Here is a 21853-nt window from a genome sequence, read left to right on the forward strand (position 1 = left end):
GAGGACCAGGACCACCTTCTCCACCCCAACCTAGCGGCTCTCCACCTCATGGTGTGGCTGCTCAATGGCTAGGTAGGGAGGAGAGGACGTGCTCAGAAGGGGTTCAATGCATCCTCCTAGAAAGCAGGCGGCCCTCCATGCGCCGCGCCTACTTGGCGAAGTGGTCCTGGTTCTCTAGATGGGTGGGTGAACGGGGTGTCTCCCCGGTGGCCACCCCAATCCAGCTTATCCTTGACTACCTTCTCCACCTTAGAGCCCAGGGTCTGGCACCCTCTACAGTTAAGGTGCACCTGGTGGCCATATCGGCCTTCCATCCGCTAGTCCCCCACACAGTATTCTCCCATGCTATGGCTGGCTGGTTCCTTAAGGGGGTGGACTGTCTTTTTCCGTATGCTAGGCCCCCAGTCCCACAGTGGGACCTGAACCTGGTGTTGGCCCATCTCACGGGGCCCCTGTTTGAACTGCTAGCCACGTGCTCCTGGTCCCACCTCTCATGGAAGGTGGCCTTCCTGGTCACAATCATGTCGGCCCTAACCTCCGAGCCTCCGTACATGGTATTTCATAAGGACAAGGTCCAGCTCCACGCACACCCTGTGTTCCTCCCAAAGGTGGTCTCCGCTTATCACGTGGGCCAGGACATTTTTCTGCCAGTCCTCTGCCCCAAGCCCCACATGTCCAGTGAGGAGTGCCATCTCCACATGCTCGATGTGCAGTGGGCTTGGGCTTTGGCTTTCTACCTCGAGGGGCCCGAGCCATTCAGAAAGTCCCCACAACTGTTCATTGCCTTGGCTGAGCGCATGAGAGGTCAGTCGATCTCCACTCAGCAGCTTTCTAAGTGGATCACTTTGTGCATCCGTACCCTTTATGAGCTGGTAGGTATCGTCTCCCCACCGATTGTGAAGGTGCACTCGACTCAAGCGCAGGCCTCGGAGGCTGCCTTTTTGGCTCACGTCCCCATCCAAGAGATTTGTAGGGCCGCCACGTGGTCTTTGGTTCACATGTTCACCGTGCACTATGCGATCATCTCTCAAACCAGGGATGATGCTGCATTCAGGAGGGCTGTCCTCCATCCTGAGAACTTGTGAACTCCTACTCACCTCCAACAAATATAGCTTGGAATCACCTATTGTGGAATACACAAGAGCAATCACTCGAAGAAGAAAAGGCAGTTACCTTTTCCGTAACTGGTGTTCTTCGAGATGTGTTGCTCATGTCTATTCCACATCCCACCCTCCTTCCCCTCTGTCAGAGTTGTCTGACAAGAAGGAACTGAGGGTGGGGGGAGCGCGCAGCTCCCCTTATACTGTGCCATGCAGACGCCACTCCAAGGGTCACTGGGGCGCTCCCCCCCCCCCACAGGTACTGCTAGGAGAAAAACTTCTGGCACCAATGCGCGTGGTGAGCACGCACACCTATTGTGGAATAGACATGAGCAACACATCTTGAAGAACACCAGTTACGGAAAAGGTAACTGTCTTTTCCACTTAATAAGGGGGCCACAGTATTCTGCACTAGCATCAACTTCTTTCAGGTCATGCTGCAAGGCCAGTTTGCCCTCCCAGACTTTCTGGATAGGAGGAATGAATTGATGTGGGGTTAGTCGAATTTTGGCTATGGATGGTTCTCTGGGGCTCTCTGAGGGCATTATTTTGGCCATAATCCTACTACTTGTTCATAGATTCATAATGACTGTACATGTGCCCTGATCTTTGGCTGGAATCACATTTATAAAATGAAATAAATAAATATGATATTTAGGGCCCCACTTGTTCCCTCTTTCAGGAAGTACCCACACAGAGGCCAGGAAACTCCATGTATTTTAACTTGTGGACTGTTCCACTGAAATAGGGGTTTTGCATACCAGTCCAGTAACCAAGCTGGGTCAAGACTCATGAGTATTCGGATATGGTCAAGGAAATTTCTAAGCTCGTGTGACGCCTGGGGACAATAGCGGCAGTTGTTCATTACTTCCCTGTGTGGCAGACAGATTCCTTCAGGAGCCATGCTGCTATGGCCACCTTGCTGGGGGGAACAGGTAGGAGATGATGTCAGCATTGTCATCAGATCTTCTGTGAGGAAAATAATTCTCTTATGCTGTGTTAATTTTAGATGTGCGATTGTGTATGTAAGATTTGATCAGTTGGAGCTTGTATGGGGAGAGAATTTAAAATTAAGGATGCTAAGCTGTGTATGGCTGTAGATGACAGATTTCTTGGTGTGTTTGGGGTGGTTACTGGATCTATAAAGGTAACTGTGGTGATGGGTGGGTTTCTTGTATACAGTTGTCTTAGGGCTCCATTGCTGAAGATGATTTTGGTATCCAGGAAGTTGATGATAGTGTTGCAGTGTTCAAGAGAGAGTTTAATGGATGGGTAGTTGTGGTGGAAATCTATGAGAGCATTTTGGTCATCTGTCTAGAGCAGGGATCAGCAACCTCTAGCATGTGGCCCATCAGGGAAATCCGCTGGCGGGCCGGGACAGTTTGTTTACCTGCTGTGTCCACAGGGTCAGCCGATTGCAGCTCCCACAGGCCGTGGTTTGCCGTTGCAGGCCAATGGGGCTGCGAGAAGTGGCGGCCAGCACATCCCTCGGCCCACACCACTTGTTCAATATCTTCATTAATGATCTGGAGGATGGTGTGGATTGCACCCTCAGCAAGTTCACGGATGACACTAAACTGGGAGGAGAGGTAGATACGCTGGAGGGTAGGGATAGGATACAGAGGGCCCTAGACAAATTGGAGGATTGGGCCAAAAGAAATCTGATGAGGTTCAACAAGGACAAGTGCAGAGTCCTGTACTTAGGACGGAAGAATCCCATGCACTGCTACAGACTAGGGACTGAGCGGCTAGGCAGCAGTTCTGTAGAAAAGGATGTAGGGGTTACAGTAGACAAGAAGCTGGCTATGAGTCAACAGTGTGACCTTGTTGCCAAGAAGGCTAACAGCTTTTGGGCTGTATAAGTAGGAGCATTGCCAGCAGATGGAGGGACGTGATCATTCTCTCTATTCGGCATTGGTGAGGCCTCATCTGGAGTACTGTGTCCAGTTTTGGGCCCCACACTACAAGAAGGATGTGGAAAAATTGGAAAGAGTCCAGCAGAGGGCAACAAAAATGATTAGGGGGCTGGAGCACATGACTTATGAGGAGAGGCTGAGGGAAGTGGGATTGTTTAGTCTGCAGAAGAGAAGAATGAGCGGGGATTTGATAGCTGCTTTCAACTACCTGAAAGGGGGTTCCAAAGAGGATGGATCTAGGCTGTTCTCAGTGGTAGCGGATGACAGAACAAGGAGTAATGGTCTCAAGTTGCAGTGGGGGAGGTTTAGGTTGGATATTAGGAAAACTTTTTCACTATGAGGGTGGTGAAGCACTGGAATGGGTTACCTAGGGAGGTGGTGGATTCTCCTTCCTTACAGGTTTTTAAGGTCAGGCTTGACAAAGCCCTGGCTGGGATGATTTAGTTGGGGATTGGTCCTGCTTTGAGCAGAGGGTTGGACTAGATGACCTCCTGAGATCCCTTCCAAACCTGATATGCTATGATTCTATGACATCTGTCGGGGCAAGTATAATGTTCAGAGGGAGGTTGTTAATGTTGTGGAATTTCTGGAGGAAGCCAGAACATGGTAATTGTGGGTGGTCTTGTTACTGTTGTAAAAGATTTCTTTGAAGCAGAGTTCCCCCCCTCATGACTGTAGGGGTGTTAATGGGTCACTTCCCTTGATGGATTGTTGACATATGTTAACTGCTTATGCTAAACAATCTGGACCACCTTCTGTTTATCTGCGCCACTCTGAGAACATTTCCCAAACCTGAAGAAGAATTCTCTGTAAATTCAAAATCTTGTCTCATCAATAGAAATTGGTCTGAAATCAACAAGATGAAATTCTAGATTACCACAATGGATCCATGATCAGGAGAATGGAAATGCATCTGAAAGCACCTTTTGCCTCTTCCCTTAGCTGTGGCAATCCGTGCAGCCACAAGCACATAAGAATGGCCATACTGGAGCAGACGAATGGTCTTTCTAGCCCAGTATCCTGTCTACTGACAGTGGCCAGTGCCAGATGCTTCAGAAGGAATGAACAGGGAAAATAATCTGGCAGTCTGGGGTTAGGGGCACCCAGAGCATGTGGTTGCATCCCTGACCATCTTGGCTAATAGCCATTGATGGACCTATCCCCCAAGAACTTGTCTAATTCTTTTTTTGAACCCAGTTATAATTTTGGCCTTCACAATGTCCCCTGACAATGAGTTCCACAGATTGACTGACTGTTTTTTTTGTATGCAGAAGTACTTCCTTTCGTTTTAAACCTGGTACCTATAAATTTCATTGGATGACTCAGTTCTTGTGTTATCAGAAGGGGCAAATAACATTTTTTTCTCCACATCCTTCATGATTTTATAGATGTCTATCATATTCCCCCCCTTACCTGTCTCTTTTCCAAGCTGAACAGTCCGTCGTCTTAATCTCTCCTCAGATGGAATCTGTTCCATACCCCTAATCACTATTATTGCTTTTTTCTGTTCCATTTCCAATTCTAATATATCTTTTTTTGAGATGAGATGACCAGAACTGTATACAGTATTCAAGGTGTGAGCATACCATGGATTTATATAGTGGCATTGTGATATTCCTTGTCTTATTATCCATCCCTTTCCCAATGGTTCCTAACATTGTTAGCTTTTTTGACTGCCTCTGCACGTTAAGTGGATGTTGTCAGAGAACTGATGCCACAATCTTTCTTGTGATAACAGCTAATTTAGACCTCATCATTTTATATGTATAGTTGGGATTATGTTTTCCAATGTGCATTACTTTGCATTTATCAGCACTGAATTTCATCTGCCATTGTGTTGCCCAGTCACATGAGATTCCTTGGTAACGCTTTGCAGTCTGCTTTGGACTTAACTATCTTAAGTAATGTTATATCCTCTGCAACCTTTGCCAACTCACTGTTTACGTCTTTTTCCAGCTCATTTATGAATAGGTTTAACAGCACTGGTATCAGCACACATTCATGGAGGATACTACTGTTTACCTCTCCACCATGAAAAGTGACCATTTATTCCTACTATTTATTTCCTGTCTGTTAACCAGTTATTGATCTATGAGTGGCTCTTCCTTCTTATCCCATGATTGCTTACTTTGCTTAAAAGCCTTTGCTGAGAGACCTTGTCAAAAGATTTCTGAAAGTCCAAGTACACTATATCCACTAGATCATCCTTGTCCATGTTTGCTGATCTCCTCAAAGAATTTTTATAGATTGGTGAGGCATGATTTCTCTTTACAATAGCCATGTTGACTCTTCCTCAACATATCATGTTTCTCTGTGTATGATGATTTTGTTCTTTACTACAGTTTCAACCAATTTGCTTGGTACTGATTGAGGATTGCCTCCAGACCCTTAAAAAAAAAAATTGGCGTTACATTAGCTATCCTCTAGTCATGTGGTACAGCTATGACCTTGGCTTTTTTGTTGATAAAAGTAACCTTTATATTTCCTATGAGAAGAGAGCCCTGAATTTCACAAGGAAGAATGTTCCTTCTTTTCTCCTGAAACCTGTTTTATTTTAGTTTCCTCTCCCTTTATTACAGTGCTTAATAGTTCTACTTTTAACACTGTATATATATATCCTGTTTTACATAATGAGAATGTCCTGGTTTGCATTTCTGAAGTGGTGGTGTTTTGTACAAGACATTGTGACCCACACAGATGATCTCAGTAGCTAAAACAAAACTATTATGTCAGACTGGCATTTTACTCAATGGCTGTTTCGACTTCCTACAGTCATCAGTGAGACCTTCAGATGGAATATTCAACACACTGCAGAGCCAGCTAGTGAGGCCTATGCTTAGGTAGATTTATTTTGCTTAGGCCAGGGATTCTCAGCCTTAGTGTGGACCACATCTTAATAGCCAACTCTCCTCCCAACTGTAATTGCTTAAGATCCCCGTGGCACCTAAAATTAAATGCTTTCAAGGAAAAGTGATACAGTAACAACTCGCTTAGAGTTGTCCCGGTTAACGTTGTTTCGTTGCTGATCAATGAGAGAACATGCTCATTTACAGTTGCGCAATGCTCCCTTATAACGTGGTGTGGCAGCAGCCTGCTTTGTCCACTGCTTGCAGGAAGAGCAGCCCGTTGAAGCTAGCTGGTGGGGGCTTGGAACCAGGGTGAACTGGCAGCCGCCCCATCAGCTTTCCGCTCCCCTAAATTCCTTGTGCTGCAGCTGCCCAGCAGCCTATCAATTGCCAGCAGTTCAGCTGTCCTTCCCCCCACTGCCATGTGCTGCTCCTGCCCTCTGCCTTGGAGCTGCTCCCAGGAGCCTCCTGCTGCTGTGCCGGGGGGGGGGAGGGGAGAGAAGGGGGACTAATGTCAGGGTGTCCCCCTCCGTCCTGCACCTCACTTATCCCATCTCCACGGAGCAGGGGCAAAACACGACAGGGCTCAGGATGGAGGGAGTTTGCTGGCTCAGCTTGCTAATCTACTTAAAAAGGCAATGTACTTAAACTGGCGTCAGTATACTTAAAGGGGCAATGCACATCTCTCTCTCTCTCTCTCTCACACACACACACAGGGTGTGTGTCTCTGCCATGCTGTCTCTATTTGTGCTGACATGTAGAGTGTGAGGCTACATTAACAACAATGGATTAACCCTTGAGGGCTCAGCCGAGTGCTAGTTCATCATTTAGCAGTAAGGCATTCCCTGAGAAATATCCCACCCTCTGATTTCAGTGAAACAGCTGTTTAAAAAACTTGTTTAATGTAAACATATCAATCCACCATAATGTGTAACATGCATGTTTTTATATTTGTATTTTACTTTTAATAAAATATAAAATCAGTTATGATCACACTGAGTAGAACAGTATGTTAATTTAAACTCTTGGGGGGGGGAGGGGGAGGGGGTCTACTTACCATACCTAGGAGAAAAATACATCTGTCCCTTTGTAGCAGAGTTTCCACAGACCTTGGGTTTCTTGTGAAGCAAGTCCTAATTTTTCTTTCATTAGAAACTCAGAGAACAGCAGCCAGAGTTTAAGGCAGTTAAACCTTTACCTTTAATGAGAGCAGAATGTAGCACTGAGGGATATGTTTTATGACCCAGTGGAGAGGACAGTACATGCAGCATTACTAGTGAAAAGTGCAGGAGATTGATATCAGACTGAGTTAACTTCACATATAAGCAGCAAAAGCCTTGATGTGGTCTGAAGGCATTAAGTATGTCTTTGATGCAGTCAGTACTGTACAGTAATGTCCAAGAGAGTCTTTCCCTGCCCCCAAATACCTTTGCATATGGAATATGTTAAATATTGACTGTTGAAGGGGGTGATTAAATACAGTTTTTCAGGCTATCAAATATTTTTACACTAGATCTTAATTGCTCTGGTTCAGTATTATAGCACATTAAAGCTACCGTGTAACAGCTATGATTGTGTGTAAAGCAGGAATTCATGTTTATTGCTGGTCTCAAAACACCAACAGCCAACTTTAAGCAGTATGTTCTCTTCAAAGGCTAAAGCAATCTTTTCCCCATCCTGTTCCCTGCCTTGCAGAGACTATGTATGCACACTCCCCCACTCTCCCATTCCTTTCCCTAAACATGGTCAAGGCTTTTATTCCCCCTACCTTCCTTGTGTCTCCTGGCTCTAGTGTACAGCAAGGTACTTGTTAGGCTCCCACTGCAATCCATCTCCAGCTGGGCACAACTTCAGGGTTTGCTCTGCTTTAGCATCACCACCTGGACCATTTTCATGACAGCTTAAATTACATTTCTAATGCTAGATATAATTCAGTGTGTCGTTACCATGTTTCCAAAGTTGTTGATGGTGGCCAGTTATAACAAATGCTGCTTGTATTCAATAATATCTAGTACCACAAAGTTACAATAAGGCCATTGCAGAGAAACTAAATGAATTCTTTGTAATGGTCTTCATGGCTGAGGATGTGAGGGAGATTCCCAAACCTGAGCCATTCTTTTTAGGTGACAGATCCGAGGAACTGTCCCAGATTGAGGTATCATTACAGGAGATTTTGGAACAAATTGATAAATTAAGTCACCAGGACCAGATGGTATTCACCTAAGTTCTGAAGGAACTCAAATGTGAAATTGCAGAACTACTATCATTTACATCAGCTTCTGTACCAGATGACTGGAGGATAGCTAATGTGATGCCAATTTTTAAAAAGGGCTCCAGAGGTGATCCTGGCAATTACAGGCCTGTAAGCCTGACTTCAGTACTGGGCAAACTGGTTGAAACTGTAATAAAGAACAATATTGCCAGACACGTAGATGAACGTAATTTGTTGAAGAGTCAACATGGTTTTAGTAAAGGGAAATCATGCCTCACCAATCTACTAGAATTCTTTGAGGGGGGTCAACAAGCATGTGGACCAAGGTGGTCCAGTGGATATAGTGTACTTAGATTTTCAGAAAGCTTTTGACAAGGTCCCTCACCAAAGGCTCTTACGCAAAGTAAACTGCCACGGCATAAGAGGGAAGGTCCTCTCATGGATTGGCAACTGGTTAAAAGACAGGAAACAAAGGTAGGTATAAATGGTCAGTTTCAAGAATGGAGAGAGGTAAATAGTGGTGTCCCCTAGGGGTCTGTACTGGGACCAGTCCTATACAACGTGTTGATAAATGATCTGGAAAAGGGGTGTCATAAATATAAAGGGAAGGGTAAACCCCTTTAAAATCCCTCCTGGCCAGAGGAAAACTCCTCTCACCTGTAAAGGGTTAAGAAGCTAAAGGTAACCTTGCTGGCACCTGACCAAAATGACCAATGAGGAGACAAGATACTTTCAAAAGCTGGGAGGAGGGAGAGAAACAAAGGGTCTCTGTCTGTCTATATGCTGCTTTTGTCGGGGACAGAACAGGAATGGAGTCTTAGAACTTTTAGTAAGTAAACTAGCTAGTATGCATTAGATTATGATTTCTTTAAATGGCTGAGAAAAGAATTGGGCTGAATAGAATAACTATTTCTGTCTGTGTATCTTTTTTGTAACTTAAGGTTTTGCCTAGAGGGATTCTCTATGTTTTGAATCTAATTACCCTGTAAGGTATCTACCATCCTAATTTTACAGAGGGGATTTCTTTACTTCTATTTACTTCTATTTACTCCTATTTCTATTAAAAGTCGTCTTGTAAGAAAACTGAATGCTTTTTCATTGTTCTCAGATCCAAGGGTTTGGATCTATGCAAATTGGTGAGGCTTTTTATCCAACATTTCTCTGGAAAAGGGGGGGTGCAAGTGTTGGGAGGATTGTTCATTGTTCTTAAGATCCAAGGGTCTGGGTCTGTAGTCACCTAGGCAAATGGGTGAGGCTTTTTACCAAACCTTGTCCAGGAAGTGGGGTGCAAGGTTTTGGGAAGTATTTGGGGGGAAAGACATTTCCCAACAGCTCTTCCCCAGGAACCAGTATTTGTTTGGTGGTGGTAGCGGCCAATCCAAGGACAAAGGGTGGAACATTTTGTACCTTGGGGAAGTTTTGACCTAAGCTGGTAGAGATAAGCTTAGGAGGTTTTCATGCAGGTCCCCACATCTGTACCCTAGCGTTCAGAGTGGGGGAGGAACATTGACAAGGGGTAAACAGTGAGGTGGCAAAATTTGCAGATGATAAAAAATTACTAAAGATAGTTAAGACCCAGGCAGACTGCGAAGAGCTACAAAAGGATCTCTCAAAACTGGGTGACTAGGCAACAAAATGGCAGATGAAATTTAATGTTGATAAATGCAAAGTAATGCACATTGTAAAGCATAATCCAACCTATACATATAAAATGATGGCAGTCTAAATTAGCTGTTACCACTCAAGAAAGAGATCTTGGAGTCATTCTGGATAGTTCCACTCGATGTGCAGCGGCAGTCAAAAAAGCAAACAGAAAGCTGGGAATAATTAAGAAAGGGATAGATAATAGGACAGAAAATATCATGTTGCCTCTGTATAAATCCATGGTACACCCACATCTTGAATACTATGTGCAGATGTGGTCGCCCCATCTCAAAAAAAGATATATTGGAATTGGAAAAGGTTCAGAAAAGGGCAACAAAAATGATTAGGGGTACAGAACGGCATCCATATGAGGAGTGATTTTTCAGCTTGGAAAAGAGATGGCTAAGGGGAGATATGATTGAGATCTATAAAATCATGGCTGGTGTAGAGAAAGTAGGTAAGTAAGTGTTTACTACTTCTCATAACACAAAAACTAGGGGTCACCAAATGAAATTAATAGACAGCAGGTTTAAAACAAATAAAAGGAAATATTTCTTCACAGAACGCACAGTCAACCTGTGGAACTCCTTGCTAGAGGATCTTGTGAAGACCAAGTCCATAACAGGGTTCAAAAAAGAACTAGATAAATTTATGGATGATAAGTCCATCAGTGGCTATTAACCAGGATGGGCTTGAATGGTGGCCCTAGCCTCTGTTTGCCAAAAGCTGGGAATGGGCAACTAGGGATGGATCACTTGATGATTACCTGTTCTGTTCATTCCCTCTGGGGCACCTGGCACTGGCCACTGTTGGAAGACAGGATACTGGGCTAGATGGTCTGACCCAGTTGGGCCATTCTTATGTTCTTATTCTACCTTGTCACAGATCCACAGGGTCTGGCCTAGCCTGTAGCCAGTCCCTTAGGAGTGACACCTAAAGATCTACCAGTTCCACAGGGGCAGGCCCATAGAGTCCACAACTTTGAAACTGGACCTTTGTGCACCAGTGATCCCCATCTCGCTCTCTGTGGCTCCCTGCAGTGAATTTAACCAAACTAGATGCCTGCAGGAAGCTTGTTCCTATCCCTTCTGGTGAAATGTTCTATTTGCAACAACACCAAGCAGCCTTTCCAAAACAAGGTAACAATATATTAGTTACCTGGCATAAAGAATCTGAAAGTCCTTAGATCAGCATACAGAAGCAAAGTTTCAGACTGATTAAAGTCAGGGCCCCTTGGAGCCATGGTGCCTTAGGAACTCTTTGCTTTCTGTCTTTTTGTCTGAACCAGGTCAGAGCCCCATGTGCCTGAGTGCTCAAGCTCTTAACCCAGCCACCTGACCCCTTTTGCCTTTGTTCGCCAGCTCATGGCCTTTACTCTGTGCTTCCCTGAAGAGAAGCGTGTGTGGGAAATCTCCTCTCTCTTGTCTGTTGGTTGCCAAGCGTGAATGTCCCAGCCCTGGGGCTTCCATTGTCTCATCTGGATCCACTATTCACCTCATTCCTTCCCTTTATACTCAGGACACAGCAATGCAAAGCCTCGAGGGAGGCTGAGGTGCACACAGGAATCAGAAATATTACCAAAATCCCCATATTCATCACACAATCCTAATATATGTCATACAAAGTAAATAATGCTTTTTCAGCAAGATGTGTGCCAGCTACAAAGTACTACTGTTTAGAGATGAGAAATCCCTGAAAGCCATCCTGCTTTAAAGAGCAGAGAAGCAATATCTGAACCAGTTTTCTTTCATGTTCCTTTGTTCCTCCTTGGGCCACTGATGTTTAAGGGATTCTGTCACTGCATGCCCTGTAACCTTGGGTTCCTTAATGCTATGCCACTATGGCTCAAAACCCTGACACCACTAGCCAGCATAAGAATCTCAACCTGGCTTCCAGCAGCCTAGTTACTTCTTGCAAGGTGACCCCAACAGCGTTTTGAGTCCCAAGTCTCTCAAAATCTGTTTAGGCCAAGTCCTTAATTACCAGATACTTGGACTACTCCCCTCTGCTCTATCACCCCCAAAGAGTGAAACCAGCTCTCCATGTTATCAATTCACGTTTGGACTTATACTCTACACAGTGTGCACGACAGACCTGCTTGGGGTAAAAACTGTTGATGCGCATTAACAGTTCACTAATGTGGTTTAGTTTAGTCCCCTTACAAAGGAATTATTAATGTGCATCAGCAGTATGCACATGGACAGTTTGGCTGCAGCAGACTATTGGAGGGTAGATTCATACCGCAGCATGCCATGAACTAATGTGCAGATAACCCTTGACATAAAGGCTTCAGCTAGAGAGATATATGCAGGCAGACCCCTGTGCCTCCTTGTTGTCCTGCTGAAGTCAATGGAGTAGGCACAGTGGTCCCCCACAAAAACCCAGTTGCAGGAGTGGAGCCCAAGTCATTTCACTGTTCATGGAAAAAGTCTTGACAACATTTTTAAATTTTCCTTTCAATTATATTCGTGGTTTCTTTACACAAATTTTCAAAACTCACTTTTATAAATTCTTTAATCTCTTAGTCTTGTTTTAACTCCCTTCCAAATAACTGGTTTATTGGCTGTTTGTGCAGCAAACTTTTCACTGTCATCTTCTGTATTATCATCATCATCATCATCACCACCACTGTCACTGCCATCCTCTTCACCAGAATCTTCATCATGTTGTGCCATTCTGAAAATAAGAAGTTTTTCTCAGAGGTATAAAAGCAAAAGAACTTTCTGAAAGGAGAATGAAAACAAAGTAATTACCCTATGGAGCTGATTGGTCTGTTAGGATTTGAAAATTCTTTTCCTGAGTCAACATCAAATGGATCTGAAAAAAAAACATTACATCTGGTAAGTGTTAAGTTTAAGATTCTTTCTTCACTCAGAGAGGAAAATTAAAGGGATTCTACTGACTAAGCCAACATTTGGCTCTATATGAGGAAATCCAGTGAAGCACTGCTGTTCATCTTGACACTTTGAAAACCAGGCCCCTTCCCTTTAAGGCATCTCCAGTTGAGTGCCCAAAAAATTGAAGCACTTAAAATCACTAGTCACGTCTGAAAATGTTGGCCCGAAGCTCCACCTCATTGACAGCTGTATCCATAACCTAAGTGAAAGCAGATACTTTAAGAAAAGCTCACAACAAATTGCCTTTAGTCAAGCTGTGGAATGTGTCAGTTTTGGCTTGAGAAAAACAGATATAAATTAAAGTAAAACTGACTCCTTTACAGTGCAATAAAGTATACATTTCCCAGGGACCTTTAAGGTTGATTGTAGTAAGTAGAGGGGAGGCTTATATTAAGTCTCCCTGTAATACAACCTCCTCTGTACAGTTGTCGGTTGCTATACAGGTGAGTATACATACACAGCCTCTGCAAATCATAAATAGCTTTTGATAAAAGTGTTGGAGAGGGGCTCCTGACAGGAGGGAAGATGATTTTGAGTAAATGAGTCTGAACTTGGCCTCACCTCAGAGTGGACCAGAAATCAACCCAAGTCTCATCATCAGAAATTCCAGCTGACACTTCCATCTGGAAATCAGTGAGTTTCCAAAAGGTTAAGAGTCTGAGTAGACCCGAGCCCAGTCTTAAGAGTGGGAGAATTGCAGAATTCCATCTCAGAAGTGGTAAAGGCACAAAGCCTGACAACCAAGGCTGTAGTCTGAAGGACCAGAAAGGAGACAAGTGCAGCTAGCCCTGTGACCGTGACAGAGGCCATCTAGTCCGCCTGCCTTTCTGAAGGACCAGAATAGCCTTGTTCCTTCGGATCTACTCAGGTGAGTTTAGGGATTCTTTTTCTAAATGTTTCAAGTAACTGGGTTTCCACTTCCCTAGGGAGACTATTCTATTCCATAAACTAATATACTCCAGGGACAAGAAGATGTCTGTTATTCAGCTTAACTTTTCATTCAGTTTCATCCCCTTAGCCAAGACACCAGGGGCTGGCTGCCTGCCCTCCCCCTCAGAATGTGGATGAGATGCACCCGCCACCTCCCACCTTTGTGGGGAGAAGTTACTGGCAAAGCCAGGACACCATGGTTGCAGGCTTGGGTCATGTGAACTGTCAGCGCATTGTTAGCCTAGGGAGGGGCACGGGACTTATGCACCCAGAGCAGGGAGGGGAAGTGACAGTGGCTAAGAACTGCGGCCTTCACACACACTTGGGCAGTTTGTGTTGGGATTTTTTTGTGTGCCTCCTGCAATGAAGTGCTTTCCCATGAGCAAGGGGGAGTGAGAGGGGAGACAGAACATGCAGGCTGAAAAACCACTGAAGGAGCCTGAACACGGGAAACTGGCAGCAGCTGTGAGACATGGAAACTGGGAAGGAATTGTACTATACTTTTAGTACGTTACTTTTGACTGACTACATCTGTCTGGATTTTTTAGATAGCATTTCAGGCAGGGACTTTCAATCTTCTATTCTGTCTGTACAGTGCCCACAAAACTGGGGGCCCGATGCCTGGCTGGGACCTTTAGGAACTGCCACAATACAAACATGAATCTAGTTTTAAATTTCTGCCAATATTTCTCCTCTCTAGGTCTTCTCATATTTATCAGTCCTCAGTGTTGAAACTTCCCAGTTCAGCACTTGTAAATGTAACAAGTGAGCTGTTTACCTTCTTTCTTCTTTAATTCCCTGAAAACATCCTTTATAAAACTAATCAGGGCAGCCACTCTGTTGGTAAATTTATGTCCATGTAATGCCTACTGAGATCTTTTTTCATCTTTAGTAACAGAGCATTTGGAATTGTTAGGAAACCACATGGAAAGGTCACTCAAAGGGAGGCTTTTACCTATATCTTCAGTTTCTCTTTCTTGTGCACTTGCTAAAAATTCCTTTTCAACTTTCAGCACCTCCTCCTGGCAATGGCAGGCCGCATATTTCTCCAAGAGATTTTTGTTCAATTCAAGAAACACTTTTCCCCATTTAAACTTTCTCAGAAGAATGGTGGCTAGATCAGAGAACCCTAAAATAGAAAACAAATATGACCAGCTTCTCTTCAAACATGGGACTCATAACAAAAAAAGCTTACAGCTGCCTTGATATTCAATCAGCATAAGTTCAATGCATAGCATCTGTCACTAAAACAGTGATACATGAGACATTTGTCAGCATCTTTGAATGTTTTGGAATCTAGGTCTGGAAACAGGAGACTTAACTTGAGTGCCTCAAGTGAATCCAGGAGAAATCCACTGCGTTCTAGTTAATCAGTCTCCTGAATGTGGAAATATAAAATGTTGTACAGTACTGTGTAAACAAAAGGTAGCTCTCTATGCAGCAGTCAATCAGCCAAAGTCTACTGTTAACCCACTTCCAAGCCCTCAGAGTGGAAAGTGTGGGTCTATGATGGTTTCAGTCTTCCTTCTCTAACAGGACTCAGAGTGGCGATGGACAACTGTTCCTTGACCACCTTGAGAACTTGAGACATATCACAGGCTCTGCTGACAATATGTGATGACCACCAGCTCTATCTCCTCCCCAGCAGATGCACCAAACCTCATCCCAAACATGTCCCAATACCTTCCAGAGATTAGCAGGAGGAGGATGTGCAGCTGGCTCGAACTAAACCCATTCAGGACTGATGTGTTGCTGATGTGAAATGGAAACATATCAAAGAGCAGCTAAGACTTGGCACTCACTATCAGAGCATCTGCCACCCACTTGTTAAGGAGGTACAAATCTCCTCTGGTTACTAGTAGACTACACTTGATATCTAGCAATAATAGTAAGCATCTTCTACCTCTAGCTTGCCAGGATACTGCACCTCTTCTTTTGGAATGAGGATCTGGCCACAAAAAATGACATGTCACCTCCACAGTGGACCTTTTAAACTTACTGTATCTGGGGCTAAAGATGCAGGCAACATGGAAAATCCAGTCTGTGCAGAATAAAGTGACCAGCTCCTTAGCAGGAAAATACAATGAACACATCAAAGATGCCCACTGGCTCTCTGTAGCAAAGAGGCATGGCCTCCCTCAAATTGACAGTGAGGGAGGGCCAGATGCCCCCTGATGGGCAGAGCCAGGAAAATCATGCCTGCCATGCCAGAAGCAGAGGGGCAAGGCAGGAGCAGGACCTATAAAAGGCGGGCCTTGTAGCTCAGTTGGGTGGAAGCCACTGAGGGAGGCAAATGCTTCTACCTTGCTGCTGGAGCCAGAGCCTGCTGTGGGCTTTCGCTGGCCCAAGGATTCATCCGAACTGCCCAAGCTACCAGACATGCCCGATGCTGAGGAGCAGCTGGGATTACTGCTTGCAGCGTACCCAGGGGAGACAGAGGACAATCCAGAGATCCAGGTACACCCCAAGGGAAGGGTAGGAAATGGCCCAGGGACAGCCGACTATGGTCTGGCTGGGTCGCTGCCTGAGTCTGGTTCAGCATGTTGTGGCTGGATCCCTGCTGACTCAGTGGCAGAACCCTCTGCCATTGTTAGGGCCCTGGGCTATGATGTGGTGGAGTCAGGTGGACCCGTGTGACCCTACCCTCTGCCACCCCACCTTTGGCCAGGAGGCCTATGGGAGTCTACCACTGGCCTGGGTCCCCCTAGACTGTTGGGTTCTTACCCCTGTCTGAGAGGGCTGGAGCCCTAGATGGCTGGTACCCTGCCCTGCTTGTGGGCTGCGGTCCCCAGATTATTCAGTGGTCTGCCCTTCCTGAGGGTTGGCGCCCTAGACTGTGCTTGGTACCCCGCCCTGTCTGAGGGCCTGGGTTCCCACACTATACCTGGCTTTACCCTACCTGAGGGTTGGGCTTTAGACTCTTTGGTGCCCTGCCCTACCTGAGCGCTTGGGCCCCAATCACTCGCTGCTCTACACCACTGGAGGGATCGAGCCCAGAGACCGCTAACTTCCCCCTTGTCTTAGATTGTCATTCCAGCAAAGAGGCATGGCTTCCCTCAGAGACTGACAGCGAGGGAGGTCCACACATGCCTACACTCTCAGTAGCGCCAATTTGAGGCCCTAGTTTTAATCTTCAAGGTCCACAATGGGTGGGGGCCCAGCTGCAGCCAAGACTCCTATTCCAACACAACAAGAGCTGGTTTAAATTTTTCAGAACCAACCAATGAAGGTTTTCAATACCATGGAACCCCATTTATCCAATCTAATTGGGAGCAGGGCCAAATCCGATAATAAAAAATTAGACTAATCTGGAGAATGGGCACAGAGCTTTAGCTCTGGCTGGCAGAGCTTCTGCTGTCAGCTCTGGCTTCAACTGGAACCTCTGAGCCCCACCACTTGGGTGGTCAGCCCTGGTTTGGGTAATACGGACAGCCAGATAATGGAGGCTTGGATAAATGGGGTTCTACTGTAACTTCATTAGGAAATATTGAAGCTTTTCTCAAATCAGCTCTGTTTATGATCCCCTGAAACAACTCTACTCCTTCTAGCTAAGAGAAAAGCCTTCAAGAGTTAAAGATAGGGTATTCTCACTGATGATCGGCCGCATGCCCAACTGGAGAAGATAAGACTGAGCCTGAGTAACTGTATTCAGAGCACAATGGAAGTGAAGTAACCAAAGACAAGGCATTACATGTGTGGATACTAGTAATGGTATACAAAGTGGTCAAACCTAGAAGTAAAGAGCAGAATCCATAATGGACCACTCCAGAACTTGCTGTATTTATTTAGTGCTTGATAGTGCAGGGTTGGATGCTCAAGAATCTTTTAAGATATGACAGATACAGACCTTGAGCAAAACATTCTCTACATCTGTCCACTGAACAAGATGTTGATCAAAAAATTACTTAAAAGAAAACTACAATAACGAACACACAGTCCTGATTTTTTTCACATTAGCTCCACATTATAGCCTTACCAACAATACAGAAAGTAGCAGCTAAAGCTTCCACGCAGGACAGCTTGCACGGTCGGCCGTAGTTTACAGGATTTGCTGCCACCAAGTAAGGCAACAGTCGGAGACAGCCTCCCCTCATTTTACTAAATGGTGTTTCTTCCAACTTGGCCCACGAGCAATCTATGACTGCAACTCCATTCTGAGCTACAACCTGTCTGAAAAACAAACTTTATTGTAGTTGGGCATCTAATATCTCATTTTAAATGTTTAGTTCTTTGGATTAAGGCTGGTACTGTGTACAAGAACTACCCCCCCCCCCAAAGTGCAAACAAGCAATTTTTCATACGTGTGTTAACTGACTTGCCAAAACACTCCAAGTATATGGCAGAGCTAGGAACATAGAGTTCAGCTCTTCTTAGTGCGTGTGCCTTCACCACAAAACCATCTTTTCATTGTGAAAGAATGGACCTTTTTCAAGCTCCACAAGATACCATCACTTCTACAGTGTCAAGTCTCCCGAGAATAAGTGCTCTAGTTAGCAGGAATTTGATTATTTTCTTACTTGATTCATGGAACACACCTTCACAGATAAAGAGAAACTGATCACAGAACTAAAAATTAATGGTAACTTAGGTACAAGTGATCATGACAATCACAATGTGCAAGCAGAGTAAAGTTCAGACCAGTGATATATATTGCTGGTGCTTTAAAAGGGCCAATTTCACAAAGCTGAAAACAGTTGAGCCAAATCAGTTGGGAAGAAGAATTTAATCAGAAAAATGTGACTGATAATTGGGAATTGTTTAAGAACACCTTACTAGATGCCCCAAAAGCCACAATCAAAGAAAAAAGTTGTACTGATTAAAAACCAACAATCTGGTTGTGTGTGAAAATGGAGGCATCTATAAAAAAACAAACAAAAAAAACATACATGGAAGTCAGAAGGTAGGAATTGTAGAAAATTGACCAGCGAAGCGAAGGGACACAAGGATAAATCTATGGTCAGCTCAGTTCAGGACAATATGTTTAAGTATTAGGAACAAAAAAAGTCTTAATGGTACTGGTCCATTACTAGATTAAAAATGGCAGAATTATCAATACTAATGCATAAAGGAAGAAGTGTTCAGTAAATATTCTGTATTTTGGAAAAACAGATGATGTAGATATATGACAAGTCTCGTTCCATTCCACTAGCATCTCAGGAAGATATGAAACAGCAGCTATTAAAGTTAAATATTTTTAAATCAGCACCCAAGAATTTTAAAAAAGAGCTGATAAGGATCTCTCTGGACCACTAATATTGATTTTCAGTGCATCTTAGAACACCGAGCAAGTTTCAGAAGACTGGAAGAAAGTTAATATGGTGTCAATATTTAAAAAGGGTAGATAGGATTTCAATTGAACTTTGATCCCAGGCAATATAATGGAACAGCTGATATGGGACTGAATTACTGGAGAATTAAAAGAGGTTAATAGAATTAATGCTACTCAAGATGGGTTTATGAAAAATAGATCCTGTCAAACTAATTTTCATATCCTTTTGATGAGATTACAAGTTTGGTTGATAAAGGTAATACTGGTGTTGTACTATACTTAGCATTCTGTAAAGCATTTAACTTGGTACTGCATGACATTTTGATTAAAAGTCTAAAAAGGTATAAAATTAACATGGTACAGATTAAATGGATTAAAACTGGGTAGCTAATAGGTCCCAAGGTAACAGTAAATGGGGAATCATCATCGAGTGGGTGGGTTTCTATGGGGGTCCCTTGGGGATCAATTTTTTGCCCTACACTATGTGACATTTTTTTTAATGACCTGGAAGAAAACAAAATAATTAATGAAGAAGTTTACAGATGATAAATTTGGGGAGTTGTAAATAATGAAGAGGGCAGGTCACTGATTCAGAACAATCTGGATTGCTTGGTAAAATGGGTGCATGCAAAGTATGTGTTTTAATTTGGGTAAATGTAAACAGCTAGAAACTGTAAGACATACTTACAGGATGAGGGACTCTATCCTGGGAAGCAGAGACTCTGAAAAAGATTTAGGGTTGGTGGTGGATAATCAGCTGACCATGAGCTCTGACTGCAATGCTGTGGCCAAAAAGACTAATGCAAGCCTTGGATCCATAAACAGGGGCATCTCACGTGGGAGTAGAGATGTTTATTCACCTCTTTATTTGTCACTGGTGTAACCGTTGCTGAGATCATGTATGCCGTTCTCATGTCCATAATTCAAGAAGGATGTTTATAAATTGGAGAGGAGTGAGACAGGAGCCACAAGAATGATTAGTAGACTCCAGGAGCTTAATATATTTAGCTTAACAAAGAGAAGGTTAAGGGGTGACTTGATCACCTGCAGCTATAAGTACCTACAGAAGGAACACATTTAATAATGGGCTCTTCAGTCACCAGTGAGACAGGTGTAACAATCAAGCAGATGAAAGCTGAAGCTAATCAAATTCAGACTGGAAATAAGGCATACATTTTTATCATTGGAACAGTTTACCAAGGATTTTGGTGGATTCTCCCTCACTGACAATTTTTAAATCAAGATTTGATGTTCTAAAAGATCTACTCTAGGAATTATTTTGGAAGTTCTATGGACTGTGTTATACAGGAGGCTAGTCTGGATGATCAGAATGTTCCCTTCTGGTCTTGAAATTTATGCACAGGACTGGACTAGATGAGCTCTCAAAGTCCCTTCCAGTCCTGTGATTCTATGACTTTCTGAAATTTGAAGCCTGGATTTCATAGTTGGCAGTTTAAAAAAAAAAAAAAAAGCTACCATGAACTGGGCACTTTAGATATGGAATCACTAGGAAACACTAGTTGTGGGCCTCATAATATTAACCACACTTTACTGTATCAAATATTGATTTAAAAATAAATAAATAAATAAATAAATAAAAAGCAGTAATCTGACCCATTATCAGCATCTCTGCATAATCCTGGGGCCTGTTAAAGAAAAAGGAAGCTACTTTCCATGCATAATTAACTATATTAACGGAATAGGTAAGGCAAGATACCCCCATGTTACCATTTTTGTTGACAATCAAATAATGAAACGTCTTCCTTAGATCAGCTAACAGTACATTTGTTAACATCGGCACAGAATGAACACCAGCACCTCTCTATGAAAACTCATAATACAGCAAGAAGTAAATAAGCATGTGATAGTGGATTTGTACCTAAGAAATAACACTCTAGGACTGCAATTCACATGGAACCTACTTGTCAGCTGCAGAGACATACTGAGTTGCCATAGGACTGAGGATGAGCCCCGGGAATCTCTGATTGAGACGCAGGTTTCGGAGCAGGCCTTTGCGAGCCAATTTCCTCCCCGTGCATTTCTTGGGATCGCAGTGTCCCAGCTCCCACATGGCAAGAGGGCATGGGAATCTCACCTCTGCAGCATCCCCCTCTCCAGCGCCATCCTGCTGAACGCAGGCTGCAAACACAGAGCAGAGCTCAGCCTTCTCCTCAGAGGCCCAAAGACGATAGAGGGAGTGGGGCTTGGCAGCGACTTCCCCACCCCCGCCGCAGGAGGGGCTCAGCAGCAGCTAGAGCTGTCAACCCTGTTTCTCCAGGAGTCTCCCAGAATCGGGCTCTATCTTCCGGAGGCTACTGAAGCCAAACCGGGAGATTTTAGGCTGCTGAAAGTCCAGCAGCACAGCAGAGCAAAGGCAAGCTCCCTGCCCGCCTGGCCCCTCGTGGCAGCGGCCAGCAGGTCCCTACGGCCCCTGGGGAGGTCTAGGGCGTCTCCGCGCACTGCCCCTGCTCCTAGCGCCGACTCTGCAGCTTCCATTGGCTGGGAACTGTGGCCACTGGGAGCTGCAGGGGCAGTGCCTGCAGGCAGTGGCAGCTCGCAGAGGCCCCTGCCCAGAGGCCCCAGGGAGTTGCTGGCTGCTTCGGGGAGCCTGCCTTGACCCCGCTGTGCCACGGACCAGGAGCCGCCTAAGACACCCCTCACGCATCCCAGCCCGCAGAGCACCCAGCCTCCCTCCCAGAGCGCGCCCCCTGCCCCTCAGCCCCCTGCCCCAGGCTCAGCCCCCTGCCCCAGGCTCAGCCTGGAGCCCCCTCCCACACGCCAACCCCCTTGGCCCCAGCCCAGAGCCGGCGCCCAGCCGCCTGCTGCAGCCCCATGAGCAGGGGCCGGGCAGGGGCAGCAACGGCCGGCGGGGGCCGCGGGGCGCGGCGTTGGGTCTGTGCCATGAGGCGGTGGGGAGCTAGGCGGCGGCCTGTACCGCTGGGGCTCGGCGTCTCCTGTTCCCCGATCACCGGGGCGTGGGCGGAGGCCTGCGGCGTCTCCCCCGCCCCCGGCGAGCGGGGCGGGCAGGTCCGTGGGGCA

At 45.0% G+C, this 21853-nt stretch overlaps 1 protein-coding gene across 7 annotated transcripts in view; it reads right to left on the reverse strand.

Annotated features, from left to right (window-relative positions):
- Window positions 1-21853, reverse strand: part of TSR3 (TSR3 ribosome maturation factor) — a 31173-nt gene that overhangs the window by 9102 nt on the left and 218 nt on the right. For 2 of the 7 annotated variants that reach the window (XM_073361556.2, XM_073361559.2), the window contains exons 2-6: window positions 20737-20953; window positions 17522-17715; window positions 14501-14674; window positions 12472-12535; window positions 12219-12394 (exon numbers count right to left, since the gene is read on the reverse strand). In XM_073361556.2, the coding sequence (XP_073217657.2) occupies window positions 12232-12394; window positions 12472-12535; window positions 14501-14674; window positions 17522-17715; window positions 20737-20953 (812 nt within the window). In that variant the 3' untranslated portion in view covers window positions 12219-12231. Of the gene's footprint in view, window positions 1-3758; window positions 3863-5491; window positions 7061-9706; window positions 9892-12158; window positions 12395-12471; window positions 12536-14500; window positions 14675-17521; window positions 17716-20736; window positions 20954-21749; window positions 21840-21853 lie in introns of those variants that run through there. The other 5 variants (XM_073361555.2, XM_073361558.2, XM_073361557.2 and 2 more) reach the window with 5 other exon arrangements.

The sequence above is a fragment of the Lepidochelys kempii genome, chromosome 10 (genome assembly GCF_965140285.1).
Source record: "Lepidochelys kempii isolate rLepKem1 chromosome 10, rLepKem1.hap1, whole genome shotgun sequence".
In the NCBI taxonomy this organism is placed as follows: Eukaryota; Metazoa; Chordata; order Testudines; family Cheloniidae; genus Lepidochelys; species Lepidochelys kempii.